At 35.0% G+C, this 18,582-nt stretch overlaps 1 protein-coding gene across 1 annotated transcript in view; it reads right to left on the bottom strand.

Annotated features, from left to right (window-relative positions):
• GPD2 (glycerol-3-phosphate dehydrogenase 2) overlaps positions 1–18,582 on the bottom strand; it is a 152,970-nt gene that overhangs the window by 77,596 nt on the left and 56,792 nt on the right. The window contains 2 exon segments of the mRNA XM_008052218.2: positions 10,988–11,046; positions 11,048–11,157. Of these exon segments, the coding sequence (XP_008050409.1) occupies positions 10,988–11,046; positions 11,048–11,157 (169 nt within the window).

Genomic DNA, 18,582 nt, shown 5'->3' with positions numbered 1-18,582 from the left:
AGACCAAACTTAAGAAAAGGCTCTATGTGGCCCAGCTTATTCAGGGGCTGTTTATCACACAGGGGCTGGAGTGCAGGGAATGAGAGACAACATGAAGGAGATCCAGTGGGAGGAATGGGCAGGGCAGATCACAAAGAACTTTCCATCCACAATGGCGTATTTGGATACTGTCCTGTGAGCCAATGTTTCACACAAGTAAGTAATATCTGGATTGGTTCAAAAGGAAATTGCCTCTGAGAACTTACTTATGGGACCGGTTTAAGAAATAAATGCTTCATTAGAAAAAATAAAATTTGGTACCAATGACATGCAAGCACAAATAAGAATATATATGTATTTTTGAGTCAGAGTCTTACACTCAGTTACAAGGTATTCATTCTGAGGAAACAAGGTATGCTTGTTAATATCTTTTGTCATTATAAAAAAGAAATAAAACAAATTTCTTTTAGAAGTTCTCAGATATTGTTTTGAGAAATATTATTATGCTGGCTGTCAGAGGACCATTCGAGTGTTTTAAGATTTTTAGAAAAGATCTAGAAAAGATCTCTCTGACTGCAGGAGTGAGGGGCCGGGATGAGATTGGAGGAGAAGTGCTGGAGAAGAGGGAGATCGCTTAGAGGACCAGTGCCATTTAGCAGGAGTGGGGTAATGAATCCAGCCCCACAAAGCAGAAGATGGTATTGGAGAGTGATGTGAAGAGAGAATTTTGTGAGCTGTGTTGTCAGGATGGGTATTTTTTTCTTCCTCAAATTGACACAGTGTGAGGCAGGGAACTACTCTAGGAATTAGCAAGCCATCTCCGGAGGATATTTTAGTATATTTAAGTGAGAGCTAACACTTTAAATCTCTCAAAGCTGCTTTTTCCAGTATTGGACATTTTAAAAGTTATTCACATGTACTTATGTGAGAAACCCTAGTGAATACCAACAAAAGTTAAAACGGGCATGTCAAACCAGGCTGTGTTTCTTGTCCCATTATCTCCAATGTCAAATCATCAAGTTACCCATCAGAATTTCCTGAAAGAAATGATACTGCTCCTTTCACAGCAAAAACTTAAAAGTTTAGTCTCCATGTAACCTAAAAGTATTACTAAACATTTTCCAAACCACAAAAAAATGCTAATGTTTAATTTTCAACTGCTGCTGTATGCTAGTTTAAATTTCTCATTTTTTGTTGAATGAGAAGTAAAAAAGGAAAATAACAAAAATAAAGATATTATTAGAAGTTCTAACTGCTTTTCATCACTTTATTCCTTTACTGACTAACCAACTACTAACCAATGAAGACAAACAACTTTTAAAATACTTCTGATATTCTTGTGTGGTTCCATTACCTAATAAGTTTTTTCTGTTTCGCCTCTCAAAAATCCAAATGTTTTCTGCCCCTCAAAAACAACTGATCTGAAATAAAGAGTTTAGATTTCTGATGTTTTAAGCATAAGGCGAGGAAATGAAAAAGAGGGAGTTATTTGCCAGCATTTTGTATTCTTAGGTAAAATATGTTTGAAGGACATCAAAAATAATGTACTCAGGATTCAAGTAACTACTTACTGCTATGGATTTGATGAGGCTAGAGAAAGATCTTCCTTTGGAGTAAAAAGAGTGAGCTCCCCAAATTCTGGGGAGGGATGAATTTGATTCTACACATTGAAAGTAACTCACTAAGTTAGTTCAAGATGTTATAAGAAACAATTTTTGTTTTTTTCTCTTTTCTTGTTAGCAGTGACTTCTTATGGAAAGCCATAAGCTCTATCGCTATGGAGACGAACCAGAATATCTGGGAGTGGTATTATCATTATTTAATCTTTTTTTATTATTGATTACTTTTAGTAGTTAGTCTCAGGAATTTCATGACAGTAATAAAATATTTGGAGTAAAATTACACTAAAATCTTGGGCAGAATAACAAGATAAGTTATAGTAGAAGAATAAAGTCAACTTGAAATCTACCTTCCATTTATCTTCATCCCATCTGTTAGCAAATTGAAATTATATTTTCTGGGAAAAGAGAGGGGTATGAACTAAACACAGTTCTTTATAGCTTTGTCTTTTTTGACCTGAGTGAGAATCTTGAGCTATTTCCAACAAAACCAATTTGTGGATCAAGACAGTTGGATGAATATAGATGAATAATTACAATCTAAGGGGGAAAATGGTACGACATTTAACTTTCACAACGTGAAATAGAACAGAAGTATATTTTAATACCTTTTACTGATTATCTTATTATGCATAAAAACATGCTCGATATAATAAATGCAGAAGCAAAGAGAACAAAATAAAACTCTCCTGTAATCACACCACTCAGAGATAACCACAGTTGACATTTGGGTATTTAAACGCTCACATTTTCTATGCATGTATATAATCACATATGTACATTTTTACAAAAGTAGGATCATATGGCATATTTAATATTTTTCATTTAACACTGTTTATTGTAAACATTTCTCCATGTCAATAAATATTTTTCTGTAATTTCATTTTTAATTTGTGGATAGTATTACACTGAATATTTACAATAATGTATTATTCTTGAAATTTGTGTTATTTTTTCACTATCACAGATAGTACCATAAAATTACATTTTCATTTAAACTCCCCATATCTCTATTTAATTAGAATAAATTTTCAGAAATGTCATTTTTAAATAGAAAGGTGAGAGTAATTACTATGAAATAACTATCAGAGGCACCATGGTAATACTGCACAAATCAGATCTTAAGATACTTTGTACATTAGCACCATAGGCATAGGTATTAAAGCCACAGACTGTACGGAGAAAAAAAATGTAGGTTTTTTAAAAAAAGAGTGAGTTTATCTTTGTTTAGAAAAGCTTTGGGCATTTAACTTTGGATTTCAGGCAGCCATTGCCATTAATAAGAAAAGGGGCTTACCCAAGGGCTGAACATTTTATATGAAGGATCAATTTCTCTAAAAAATAACACTCCTGTAAAGCCACAAAGTAATCCTGGCTTATTAATCCTCATGATCAGGATCCTATGTTTTGGCCTGGCATTTTCTAAAAGTGCATAATACCGAATCGGTTATTTTATACCTATTTTTATGTTTATAACAGAAAACGGATGAACTATTACTAGAGATAATATGTTAAGTTAGTGTTAACATATCACTAACATATTTTGTGTACACACTTGATTATTACAAGTACACACTTGATTATTACAGTCACAAAACTGTAGTAGGATATAACATTAATTGCAATAATAGTTTCGGAAAATAAAGGAGCTGCTGTTGTTGCTCTCTCTTTTCACTTTGGTATATAAAAATAGCATTCAGAGAAAGAAAGAATATCCAAACAATATAAAAAGATGAAAAGTGAAAATAATAAACTGTTGACTTCCTAGTTACAAAATCCAGGGATAAACAATGTTAAGTATTAAAATTGTCTAATGTATTTTATCAGAAACTAATGAAATTTAGTTTATGCTAATGAAAGCACACAATCTGAATGCCATTTTGCTTTAAAAACAAATTTAACACTGCTTCATCACAACTTGCTTTTCAAAATGTATAACACATCTTAGCCATTTTCCCTGTAAATACTTATACATCTCTCTCTTTTTAGTAACTGAATATAGCCCAACTTATTAAGCCAAATCCCAATCTCTTACTATTATAAATATTGCTATAAATAAAATTCTGACCAATATGGCATTGTAAGCTCTCTTCTCCAAACATAGAGAAAGTTTTATATCCATATATTTTAAAGGGCATAATTGACTCAAGAATAAGATAAACATTCCATGGACCAGAAACATAGCAAAAACTCAGAGCAAAGTGTTTAGGCCAAAAGTTTCTGTCTTGCTGGGCTTTAGGTCTATAAACAACCTATATCTCAGCTCCTGAGGAATACAGTTACCGATTGTAAGTAAAGGTAAGGAAGCCAGATGAGCACTTGAATGCTGGGACTAAAGAAGGATTCTACCCCTCCCACAAAGAGGTTGACAAGTTTCTCTTGTCTGGGGCTAGGAACTATCTGCCAGGACATGCCCAGGAAGCAGGATGACAGATACAATCTGGACACAGCACCACAGTCAAGGTGCCAGCTAGCTCAGCAGCAAGTCTGCAGGGTACCCAAGATCAACACAGGGAAGGATCTGCCATTTTGTTTCAGAAAAATTCTGTGATGGGTCCTGAGGATGGTACTACATCTATAGAGTTGAAAGTATGGAAACAAAGCAATAAAAAATTGATCTAATAAGAAGGACAGAAGGAAGGGGGGGAGGCAAAGCAAAAAAAGACAAAGGTAAAAAATACAAAATAAATGCACACAGAATCAAAATAAATACAAATAAATTAAATTCACCTACTAAAAGATAGTCTATTAAGTGTAAACAATAAAAAGAATCCAGCTATATTTTATTTATCACAGATATAACATAACAAAATTATATAGAAAAGTTGAAAGCAACCTGAAACAAACCTTGTCTGTTTGACAGTCTATAAATATTTTCCAAACTTCACATTTTTATTTTATTATATTTTTGCCAAAGATATTTTAATTTTTATGAAATCAAATTTTATAAATTCAAATCAAATAAAAATAATTTTAAAAATCAAATTTAGCTTTTCTTTTATGGCTTTTTTGGTGCTGTACTTAAAAATTCCTTTCCTTCTCAATTTTTAAAAAAATGTATATACACTTTCTTCTAATAGTTTGATGGTTAAATTCTTGATTCACATGGAATATGATAAAGCAAAATGTAAATACAAATACATATATACATGTATACACATACATACATATATAAATTGGGGGAAGTGGATACTCTAACATCATTTATTAAGTAACAAATAATGACAGTTTAAAATGCTACTTTTATCATATTCTAAACTTCGTATACTTACATTTATTTCCAAACTTTTTCTTTTGTTCCACTAATCTATTTCTTTACCAAACTATTTTAATCATAGCAGCTTTAGGATATATTTAGTATCTGATGGATCTCTGCCTCCCTTATCAGCATTATTTTTCAAAATTAATCTAGTAGTCTCATAGGCTTATATTTCCAAATAAAGTTTAGCATAGTTTTCAGGTCCATTCCCCTGACTCTGGCCAAAGAAAATCACTATATTAACTAAAATTATGATAAATGTCCAGATTAAGTTTAAGGATTGCAATTTGGTTTAATTAGAGTGTCCTGTAAACAGCAAACTTTCACCTGCTGCAGTTCTACCTTCTGAAATGAAATTTTATCTTACCCTCATGGTGGAGGGGTGAAGACCTATAATTCACAGAATGCACTATCTCCAAGGCTCTTGCTTTTCTGCATCTTTCTGCAATACACACACCTCTTCCCTTTCTCAAACCTTTACTTATAGAGAAGACTGTTATTATTATTCTTCATTTTTGTCTGAGACACATGAGGCTTTCTATAAGGTTAAGACATTTGTTGAATGTCACAGAGCTAGTAAGCCAATATTTGACCCCTGTTCATTCTAATTCCATAGCTTGTGTCCTTAATCACCACGTTATACTGCCTTAAACTGGAAAGAATTACAGTAAAAATTCAAGAATTGCTAGCCAGATATCATTTATAAACTAAGAGTATATATACATGTTTAAACAAGCAAACTACAAATAATGTTTTCCTCCAGCAAGAGGCAGTCTTCTCTGGAATTTGAACTAAAGCCATAAAGTTAAGTTTCAAACATCAGATTTTAAACCAAAATTGTAGTAGGTAATCCCGGATATGTACAGGTAAAGTCACATAGAAGAATATAAAGAACTAAAAAAAAAAACATTTTTAAGATCCCTAAGGGAGTGAATATATTTATCAGCTTCTCCTTGTTCCAGCTTCCTTTAAGAGCAAAGCGCCCACAACTGGGCTTCAGGGCTGTGCTTCTGCCCAGGAACTGGACACAGAGGTGTTAAACAGGGAAGCAATTTTTATTGATCCTAGAGACCTGCAGGAGAACGTGAGGAGAATTCTGCATATTATGTTTATAAAATAATATTCCCAAATGGAACAAATGAAATTGATTCCCAAGAAAATGCAGATGGTAAGAACGCCAATAAATGTTCATTGTGAAGACTCCATGACTTTTTTTCTTCTCTCTACAGTCTTTGTTTATCCATTACCAAAACTGCATTTGGGCATAGTATTTTATCAAAAAGCTTGTACAAACATTTTTATACAAGCCCTTTAACATCTAGTGGCTCCCCCAAAACTTTGATGTCCTGAAAAATCTAATTATTACTGGTAACTTTAAAAGATCACAGTAATTTATTTTTGTCAAATGTGACTAAAGATTAATGGATACAATCAGGAATAATTTGGTAAAAACATATCAAATGCAGAGAAAGCAAAATTTGTTGTTAAGTGAAGCATCAAATATAATAAAAGAGCAAATTCCATGAATGAACAGCAACAATGCACAATTCATTAACCAAATGCCCATGATTATTTCACACTTCAGAGGGCTACTGATATGATCAAGACTTGTTGTAAAAGGATAAATATAGATTACCTTCAGCATATCCTTATACATTTTAATTATAAACACTACCCTCAAAGGGCTACTAGCATAATAAAAAAAATACAAACTAAGGTTTGCTCATCTTTATAAATCAGAATTATGTATACATAAAATAAGACAATTATTTAAGACAACAATCAATATACTGAAGGTATTAAAAGTATATCATTTTCTTAGCTGTTATTAATTATAAATATTAAAAACCTAATCAACATTCAGGGTCTGGAAACTCTTATCTATTCAAAATCATCATCATCAACACCATCATCATATCATCACCCACAACCATCTCTAATACACTGGCTAATACCCTGATCATTACTGGATGGTCTTCACTGCCCAAAGAAAAACTTTATTTGTTCAACAAATCTTAATAAATTGTAAGCTCCTTGAGGTCAAAGCCACACTTACTAGTCTTTTGTATTTTCAGAGCTGGTTCAGAACTTGACTCACAAATAGCCAGGTGCTATAGCTCATACCTGTAATCCTAGTATTTTGGGAGGCCAAGGTGAGAGGATTGCTTGAACCTAGGAGTTTGATACCAGCCTAGGCAACATAAAAACGTTATCTTTACAAAAAAATTTTAAAAATAGGCAGGTGTAGTAGCACATGCCTGTGGTCCCAGCTACTCAGGAGGCTGAAACAGAGGCATTATCTGTGCCCAAGAGGTCAAGACTGCAGTAAGCTGTGATCATGCCACTGCACTCCATCCTGGGTGACAGAGTAAGATCTGCTACAAAACAAACAAACAAACAAACAAAAAAACTGCTTGACTCACAAACAGTATTATTTTGTTTTGTTTTGTTTTTGAGACAGGGTCTCACTCTATCTCAGGGTGAAGTACAGTGGTACAATCACTGCTCACTGTAGCCTCGAACTCCTAGGTTGAAGCAATCCTCCTGCCTCAGCCACCCAAGTAGCTAGGACCACAGGTGTGAGCCACCATGCCCAGCTAATTTTTCTATTTTCTGTAGAGGTGGGGGTCTCACTACACTGTGCAGGCTAGTCTCAAACTCCTGGCCTCTAGCAATCCTTCTGCCTCAACCTCCCAAAGTATTGGGATTATAGTCATGAGAGACAGCACCCAGGGTAGTACTATTTTAAATAGCAAAAACAAACAAACAAACAAAAATGTGAAAACAACATAAAGAATCATTAAAAAGAACATTCTGGCAATCATTTTCTCCCTTAAATTCATTAAATAGAAATAAATGAAATGGAATTTTGCCATTAAAAATATGAATACTATAAGCATGTAAAGATTAATTAAATACACTGTTAGGTTAAAGAATCACACTGCAAAAGAGTAACAATAATACAATTTTGTCTGTGTCTAATTCTCAATTCTGAATTCTACACTACTGTCTTATTATCTCTGCCTCTACTCTCAGCAATACTGAACACACACACACACACACACACACACACCCTACATGGATAATACATTTACATATTAACCCCTATTCCCTATCACATTCTCTATATGGCAAACCTTTTCTGCACAAATGTCCCTTACTCTCACTATAAGTAGAACATTTCACTTTGTGTTTGCTTAAGAATAGCTCCTCATACTTACACAAACTCACTTTTTTATGTCTTAGAATCTTACCTTCCTGCCAAAACATGTCTGACATCCCTTTCCTTATATTTTCACAAGACTTTGTTCCATATATTTGCCTTCTATTACTTAATATTAAGGTTCTTCCCCTAAATGATTTTTTCCTCTGAGTCTACAGAAATAGTTGAATCACTCCTATCTTGGGAATAAAAAAAAAGAAAAACCAGAAGGAAGTAGAAAAAAAAATCCTTGAATATATTGCCTCTCACCTCCCTTCTTTATATCCTACCACACCACCAAGTTACCTCCTTTCTATTTTCTTTTTCTCCAGATCTCTTGAAAGTTTATGCCCATGTCTGGTCCTCCCTCATTGCCAGTCCATTCCTCATAACCAAACCACTTCAGTAGCTCAAAGAGACCTATTCAATAATACCCAAAGGCCTTCTCTTTGCATACCAGATTCAGCCTGCCTTTCCACTCTTCTCCCATGTTCTCTCCTGTATTGCCTCATGCTCTAAATTAAAACACATACTGTCTTCCACATATACTGGTTCTATGCTATTTCCTCCTGTATGTTCCCTCAGACTGGAACACTTTCAGAAAGCAATGTTTGCCTATCAAAATTTTATCTATTCCAAATCGGCAGCTTTCCCCCTCCTGATCATTCTATTAGATATGACTACCCCTGACTGTATGTATCCACAATGATCCTTTTAAAAGACACATACTCTCTATCATCTTATCTATGTAAACTGGCACTACAGAACTGTGAGCACCCTAAAGGTACCGACTCCATAAATCATCTTTATATTCTCATGTAGGACCTTGCATACTGTCATATATACAACAGGCACTCAGTGAGTATTGGTGGAACTGAAATTTTAAAAATGGCTATATGTTTCATAGCATGAAAATAAGTGGAAGGCCAGGCACTGTGGCTCACGCCTATTATTTTAGCACTTTGGGACGCCGAGGTGAGAAGATTGCCTGAGTTCAAGACCAGCCTGGGCAACTTGGCAAGACCTCATCTCTACAATAAAAATCAAAAAATTAGCTGGGGGTGGTGGTATGTGCCTGTAGTTCCAGCTACTTGAAAGACTGAGGTGGGATGATCACCTGAACCCAGCAGGTTGAGGCTGCAGTGACCGTGAGCATGCCACTGCACTCCAGCCTGGGCAACAAAGTGGGACTCCGACTTGAAAAAAAAAAAAGAAAGAAAGAAAAGAAGTGGAGATACATATAAATAAACGTTCCTGAATCCTACCAGAGAAATGATACCCTTTAACACAGAAAGTTGCCACCAAATAAATTCTAGTATCTAGGAGGCATAGTCCCAAACAAGATTTCATATTATGTTGGGAATGTCTCTTTTCTTTCTACCCTCCTTTCCAGGTCAGGGGGAAAAAAGCTGAACTCCAATTATCTTGAGAAAACTATAACTGTTCTCCCACATTCTTTAGCATGTTCAAGGATAATCTGGCTCAAATTATATTCCATGGTTGGAGACAGAAAATTCTATGAAAATTGAGGCCAACTAGATAACAGAGTAAATTTCCTGTGCTTATATTTTGAACATAGCATTATTTAGATATGACAAAAGGGTATTAGGCTGTGATGTCTATATGAACCAAAACTTAAGTGTGAAATCACAGTTATTTAAAAGTTCTTTTGTTGTTGTGTGCTTGGACTTCTTTAAATTTATTTCATCTCCATGAGAATACATCCTACCAGGTATATAAGGTAACTAAGTCTAGAGTGACTATAGTAGTAATTTAATTGACCTGAGAAGAATTATTCCTTGTAATAAATTATTCAAACATGAAAAATGTAATAAATATTGAAGTTTATAGAGAAACCAGAATAACCCAGAGTCAAAATTCCTTGCACTAATACCCAGCCTAATTCATACATCCAAGGATATCACAAAAGATTATTTCTCCAGGACAATTGGTTCTAAAAGCCTTTTACCTTCTTAACAACAGCAGCTTTAGTGTCATCTATATACAATGTATTAAGCTTGTACTATGTGTGACAATCACTGTTCTAAGTATCTTCTCGATGTTCTAAGTAATAAGCACATTTAACCCTCACAACAATCATTCAAAGAAGATATTTTTCCTCATTTGAAAGATAAGGAAGCTTAGAGAAATTAAGTAATTTGCCCAAATACACACACACACACACACACACACACACACACACACACACACACACCTGAAAAGGAAGCTAAGCAAAGATATGTACCCAGATTTCCTTGACTACAAATTCCATACTAATACTCATAGGCAAAATAAACTTATTATTTTATTAAATATATTTTATGCAAGAGCATTGGCATTCCAAACAAAATTTAGTTTACATGTCAAGTTTCCATTGTTAAGGACCTTCTCATCATTCTTTGCAATAGCAGACAGGGTGATGGAGACATAACTATTGGTTAGCAAGAGCTTTTTACATGAACTAGTGTCCTAAACTGCAGATCATATTTTACTAGAAGAGATAATCTTAAAGACATACATGAACAAAAAGATTATCTCAATAATTATTTCATTTTAATAAATCTTTTCTACCTTTACTGATATAAATGTGTTTGAGGTGATATAAAAATGTTTTTATTTTAATAAATGTATTTTATTTAATATATATTAGGAAAAAAAAGTAACCAGAACATCAAATCAATGAATTCACAGGAATAAGGTTTTGTATTAAGCAAATTCTTTGAAGTGAAACAAATTACATTTAAATTTAAAGTTGTACAATGCCTGTATTTCAAAAATTGCAAAGGTGCTTCAGAGAATAGAGAATTAGGAAACAAACAGAAATATAACTCCACTAGAGTAGACTGCATTCTGTGCACTCTATACATTATATTGAAGAGGGAGGATGAAACCTTTCTCTGTGTTACATCCAGCCACATCAGGACTTACCTCTAGTAACAGCATCTAGCGCACAGCCACTTCCTGTTGCTCCTCCTCCAATAACAAGAATCAAATTCAGACGTGTTTTGCAAAGTCAGTAGCTGAGCTTCTCTGGAAGGAGGCTCCCTGTTAACAGGTTCTGAAATGAAGTCTGCTGCTTCAACATAGGCCAAATTCACCTGATGTAAAAGTAAATCATTTTCAGTTGCTCATCTGGAATGCCAATTTAATAAATTTTACACTGTACTAAAAGAAGACATTTGCAATGGAGATAAGGAATGCCAGAACTACACTATAGTTCATAGTCTACACAGAGTTATAAAACCCACTGCCTTAGAGGGAAAAAAAGTCCTTAAATCTCTGGGTATTTATGTCCATGAGTCACAACTATTTAGCCATGGAACACCTGGTTTCAGATTCAATATGTCGATTGCTTGTTTTGGTTTCATATACAGCCAAGTTCAATTATTTCCAACACTGTATAGCAATTCTCAAATACCTTATCTAAGGCAATTTATAGAGGAACACACGGAGATGTTTTATGCAGTAGCAGCAATCCATTCAAATAACATTTTTAAGTGTTTGAAGGAAGATGAAAAAGTACTTTATGTCCTTCTACAATTTTTTAAAAGTAGATGTTTTTCATTCCTCAATTATCTTAACAAAAATGTATTCTAGAGTTTGGAAGTCTATAAGTTTAAGTTAGTACAATTTAAAAAATATATTTATCAGAAGTTACTATCGAGTTTAAATAAGCTATGTCCAATGAGAACAATATTTTCCAAAAGTTTTAGTCAAAGGATTTCTTATTAAATATTACAGATCATATATATTTAATGCACACCATTTCAGTTTTTGAAAACTTTAACAGTAACAAAATTATAAAGAAGGATAATGACTTTCCTTGTTTCGTTATTTTTGAGAATGTAACTTATCATTCTAAATCAAAAATGATACTAAACTTTTTTTAAAAAGGTAGTTGCCAGAAGTCAGAAGTCAGAATCAAAAACCCAGAAAAACAGGTATCTGTTTTTTCCAAAATGCTTAATACTCGGTTTGCTCAGTATACTGAGTAGTGCTGACCAGGGTTGCTCTAGTACTATTCCATGGTATGTGACTTCCATCAGCACAATCCACGATGGTGATGTTCTTCCCACTGCTATAGGGGCCACATAAGAAGCTGTGAACCACTAGGACAAACTTGTTCAAGAAGAGGTAATTGTAACTCTCATCAAGAGATTGTTCTGACCACCCAAAATAAGTGATTTTTTTAATTCTCTTACAAAATAAACCAAAGTATCCCTTACACTTTGATTTAATTATTATCAAGTCAACTAGCTTTCCATGAAAATAAACCTAGAAGTCATAGGACATATTGAGAGTACCCTGGATTACAGTCAGAGAGTCCCTTTGGGTTTAGCACTCATATACCAGAAATATGACTTTTGACTCATCTCTCTGATCTCTTCACTTGTGAAATAGGGATAAAATCCCTGTGATTTCTGTATCTTTGTATCTCTGGGTTATCCTCAGTCTAAATGGAATAGTAATATTAAAGTCATTGGTAAACAACAAAGTACCACCCGAGTTGTTATTATTAAATAATTTGATTCCCTAGTTGCATATAGTAAGGAAATTTCAAAACATGTTTTGCTAAGCATCATAAAAACAAAAGGTTACAACCAGGCATCATAATTTTTCAGGCTATTAATTCAGATGCCAAGCCACAAAAATCTTATTATTCACATAAATTCTTTTAATAATCTGCTTATAACCACTTCCTCATTTTTACCTTTACATACATTTAAGGTAACAAGCTAAATAAATGTAACAGCTAGGTACTATGAGAACACAACATGTTTTAGTTATGGTCTTTGTCTCCCATTATATAATAATAAGATGAAATAAATATAATATATTTATATATTTATTTATATATGTGTATATAAATATACATATATATATGCACATATATACAATATATGCATATATAACAACTATGTAAAAAGAACAAATGCCAAACTAGAGGGGAAAGAAAAAACACCAGACTATGGGAGGGAGAGCCTTTCCTTTGAGGGTTTCAACTGTGCCATGACAGATGGGTAGGAGTTGGACATGAGACTGACAAGTGACTAAACCGCCAGAGCATTTTCACACATCAAAAGAATTGCTGACATTTTCTGCACGGTAAGATTTCTAGAAATACTTGAGAAATAAGCTTAAAGATCATATTATGATATAGTTCATTAGTAATACCGAAAGTCCCTATTCTACTCTGTGACTATTAAATTCAACTGCTTGGGTTTCTCCTTCAGCAAGTACAATAGATCTGATGGGCTTCAATACCGCTTGTAAGGATCTCAACCTACTGGCAACACCACTTCCTTCTCCTGTCTTCACCCCCTTCCTTACCCTTCTCACCAGCAAGCCCTAACCTGTCTCTTCTTGACAAACAATAAAAAATACCTCTTATATATATTTCTCACAACTACTCTACAAATTCTTGAAAAATTTGTAAACCCTTGCTTTCACTATTCCTTGTATTCCTTACTCCTCAAACTCACTCTAATCTGGATTTTCACATACATCTCATCACCACCATCTCCACCAAAACTAATGAATGTCCACTATGCTAACAAATCCAGTACACGTTATGGGCATCTCAAAGATATCTCTCTCTCTCTCTCTCTCTCTCTCTCTCTCTCTCTCTCTCTCTCCCCCCCTCCCCCCGCCTCTTTGAAGAATCACTCACTCTTAGTTTCCTTTAGATGTCCCTCCACTGCCCAATATTAAACACCAAATTTCCTCTTAGGTCTGCCCTATGCACTCTTCTAAGATCACTAAGAACTCTTTCTCTCTAAAGAATCTCATCTACCCCATATCATCAAATATCCTTTACACCACAATAACTTCCAATGTTGTTGCCTCATTCTGGAAGCAAGATATCTAAGTGCCTACTTGGTTGTCTCGCATATATCTCAAAGTTGATCTGATGACTTCAACTCCCCAAACCTTTCGCTGTTAATGCTCCTCATCTCAATAAGAGTGCCACTATACATGTAGTTGCTGGTACCAGAAATTTTGAAAGCATTCTTGATAGTTCCCACTCTCTTAAATACCATATCTGATCAATCACTGAGCACTATCAATTCTACCTCTAAAAAAGTCTCACATCTAGTCACCCCATTTTCACTGTCACCTACTAAAATCAAGGTAACTTCCCTCTTCCCTATTCTAATGTGATATCTTCCCAAAGGTCTTCACACATTTATCCTGCCTCCTTCCAAATCATTCTCAACACTGCAGGTAGGGTAATTATTTGAAAACCCAAACAATGTCATTTCATTGTATAAAACCCTTCAAGAGTTTTCAGTTACTTTATCTTTACTCTGGTTTTTAAGACTCTTCATAGTCTTTTACAGTGGCTACAATTAAAAAAAAAAAAAAAAAAAAAACCACCAAAGGCTAGTGAGGATGCAACACAATTGGAACACAAATGTTGGTGGAAAGGCAAAATGATACAACTATTTTGGAAAACAGTTAAGAAGTATCTTTTAAAGATAAATAACACTTCGCATATAACCCAGCAATCCTCCTCCTAGATAATTACCTAAAAGAAATGAACAGCAGTGTTCACACAGAAACCTACAGGCAAATTTTTATAATGGCTCTATTCATAGTTGCCCTACCGGAAAACACTCAGAAGTCCTTCACTTGGTGAATGACTAAACAAACTGTGATACATCTGTGCAATGGAATAATAATTGGCAATAAAAAAGAACTATTGATATATATAACATGAATGAATCTCAAATGCATTATGCTAAATCAGGGATCAGCAAATTAGGGTCTCTAGCCTAAATCTGGCTGCCACCTATCTTTTGTTAACAAAGTTTTAATGGAACACAGTCACACCCAATCATTCATGGATTTGCCATGACTGCAACAGCAGAGTTGAGTAGCTGCAACAGAAACTGTATGGCCTGCAGGCCTAAGACATTTACTCTCTGGCTCTTTACAGAAGAGTCTATCAATCCTTGTGCTAAGTGAAAGAAGCCAAATTCAAGAGTCTACACACTACATGATTCCAGTGATTCTGTTCATATGATGTTCTGTAAAAGCAAAAGTATAGAATCAAATGAGAGATCGGTGATTGCCAGGGGGTAAGAATGAGGGAAATGATTGCCTATAAAAAATATAATGGAATAAGTGAAGATGATAGGAATGTTCTGCAGTTTGATCATGGTGGTCATTATGTAACTGTAGCACTTGTCAAAACTCATAGAATTGTATATTATAAAGGGTAAATTATGCTGCATTTTAAGTTACACTGCAAATTATTCCTTAATAAACTTTTTAAAACATGAAAAGTAGCCAGGAGTGGTGACTCATGCCTGTAATCTCAGCACTATGGGAGGCTGAGGCAGGAAAATTGCTTGAGCCCAGGAGTTCAAGATTAGCATGGGCCACATAGTGAGACCTCGTCCCTACAATAAATCAGAAAATTAGCTGGGTGTGGTGGCACATGCCTGTAGTCCTAGCTACTTGAGCTGTTGAAGTGGATCATCTGAGCCCATAAGGTCAAGGCTGTGGTGAGCCATGATCCTGCCACCATACTCCAGCCTAGGCAACAGAGTGAGACCATGACTCATGTGCCAGAAACTATTAGTTAAGTACAATGATCTTCACTGTACAGAAGAAGTACCTGAGACACAGAGAAGTTCAGTAATTGGTCCATAAAGATACAGCTAGTTTATAGTAGAGCTGGAAATTACACAGCCTGGCAACACAGACTAAATCTGACACTACTACACCATACTGATTCTACATATAATTTGAGAAAAAAATAAAAAAGCAAACTAAATAGTTATAATAGAAAGAGATATAAACAGCTGCCAAATGCAGAAAGTTTTTTGGGTTTTTTGTGTGTGTGGGGGGGGCGGGGGTTGGTTTGGTTTGGTTTGGTATGGTTTTGTTGTAGAGGTTTCACTGAACATTCCCTCCCAATTTTTTTTTTAAATATACAACTATTGAGAGTAATTTATTTAATTTTTGACGCTCCTTTTAAAATAACATCTTATTTTTGTTTATTTTTTTCGTAAAAGCTGCAAAGTGTTGCAACTGAGAAGCCAAGCACCACGTTTATTTTAGAGGCAGTAAACACAGCCTAAGGCCCTACTTATAATTATGACAGGAGAAAGACTCATTTTGGCTTCATATGGTTTTGAGTCACAAAAACACATCTGCACTCTACCTTTCCTAGAATATGTTGATTAAGGGAAAATAAAGAAGAGAAAGGCAGCAGTAGTAAGACAGTAGTAGTAAGTAACAGTACACTGTAAGAGGTCTTTGAGCTCCAAACCTCCCTAGACCTGCCCTTTCCTCGCCCTCCTTCTTTCTAAGGCAGTTTGATTAAATAGGAATCTGGGAAATAGGCTCCACTGAAAGACTGGCCAGAGGTTCTGGGAGAAGCCTTGGAATGGTCACACGCCCTAAATCACCTGAGACCAAAACTCTCGGGTGTCCTGAGGAGACACTTGGCTCACCATCACTCATCCAATTAGTATTTATTGGAGGCCCTCCAAGAGTCTATAGACCAGGAGACAAAACAAAAAGGCAAAGAAGCCATTATAATACTGCGTACAAGTGGATTTAAGATAGAAAAGAGGCTACAAGAGCCACAGGAGGCTCCACTTATCCAGACCTGAGAAGGTTTCCTGAAACTTGTAGCTAAATCAAGTCAAGAAAAACTAACAGGTATTAGCTGGGTGACAGAAACGGGAAAGGAAGTAGGAATAGCATGTCCTAAAGCCAGACGTTATACTAGAATGTTCTCTCTGTTCAACACAGAACTTTCTTAACAACCAAATTACACAACTAATATTTTTAAATGGTTATATTTCATATAAAAATCAGCATTTTTACCTGTGATAAACCTGCTGAGACCGAGTAGTGGCTACCGCCTTAGGCAAGGCTTGTGTACTCTTGTTATTCAAGGGGTCATTTGTACCTCACCAGCCTGTGAGTAGTGTCACACTTATATCTCATCAGTCTGTCCCCACAGGCATACGTAGGCATATGAGTTTGCCAACCAAGGCATCCAGACAGGAAGAAGTCAAGCACTATCACTAACTGAGTCAAAGTTAACTAAATAAATTCAGCCATTGAAGCCAGGGGAAAGGAGAACCCAAGACACAAAGCAAACTGCCTATTGCCTAGCATAAGTCCAACCACAGTCCCCAGACAAAAATGTCATATCCTGGTGGAACTGGGAGAATGTCTAATATTTAATATCACGATGTTATTTTTTATTATATTTAATTATGATGAAGTAACAGGATTTTTTAAAATTTGTAAACCAATTTTCATCTACATTTTAGAAAGATAAAATTCCTCCAACATTAGCAAACATACAGGTTTTATCAAGAGACTTGCATGAACCTACATAGAACTGAAAGCCAAGTTTATAATCTTTCAGAGTTTACATCCCAGAGAACATTCACCCAGAACAGGATTCAGAATGAGATCAGTTTTACTATGTCTGTGCATCATTAGACTTGCAAATTAAAAGAAAAAAAAATCTAGACATTTGCAACTTCGGGTGAGACCAAAAACAAGATCTAATAATTAGTGTCTATTTCTGAAAGAAGTGCATATTTAAAGACCACAGGCAATTAACAACCAGGTTGTCCTGTAATCATGTACAGTAATAATTGGAGTATAAAGTAGGGTTTCATGCAAATCACCTCAGACTGCAACTATCACTCTCTTTCTCCCATATTGTGATTCAATCAATAGAATCATTAGATTTAAAGAAAATTACTTCCTGTTTTTTGTCACTAAAAAAGACTTACCATATTTATATATTTCTGAGAAAAAAATGGAACAAGCATCTCCTCACAGTGAATCTTAAGATGTTTCCATGGCCTTCATTTACCTCCAGAATCACTTAGTGATTCTAAATGCTTTTTCTTGTACTTACATGACAGTAAGCAACATTTCTCAGTGTAAACAGAATCGGTGAGGGATTCATGATCATGCTGAGAATAGAGTTGTGCATGGGTGAATTGTCATTGGTGTCCAGACAAGAGAAAACAAGAGGAGCCCATTCTTCTGGGATAGCTGTGAATAAATGTCTAGTTCACGTTGAAGGTGCTGTTCAGTTTTAAGCGGCTGTGATTACTTTGAGAAATCACACAGAAGTTCTTTAAACAGCCATCAGAATTCATCCAAGCAATTAAATTATCAAACTTCTTTATAGCTAAAAAGTGATGGGAAAAAAAACAAAAACCCCTGGCTCTGTCCGAATATATATGTTTCAAATAAATTAACATCATAATTGACTATATGATGTGAGGGAGATATGTTTTATTGGTGTCCAAACAAATATTTTTAAAACATAGAATATGTCTATGAAATTGTCTAAACTTTGACATTGCTTTTCAATCCTATTAGCTTGAAGAGAATTAGCCTGGAGAGTAAGCCTGGGGTTGGGGAGGACAAGGAGAGATGACTTGCCTACAGGCTGCTAACCCACACTCCAAGGTTAGCTCCTCAGGTGTCACTCACAGTTGCCATGGAAGGGAAAAGTCCTTTGACCAGTG

The sequence above is a fragment of the Carlito syrichta genome, unplaced genomic scaffold, assembly GCF_000164805.1.
Source record: "Carlito syrichta isolate Samal-C Ts95f unplaced genomic scaffold, Tarsius_syrichta-2.0.1 Scaffold267524, whole genome shotgun sequence".
Taxonomy (NCBI): Eukaryota; Metazoa; Chordata; class Mammalia; order Primates; family Tarsiidae; genus Carlito; species Carlito syrichta.
This window is presented reverse-complemented; position numbering and strand designations above follow the sequence as displayed.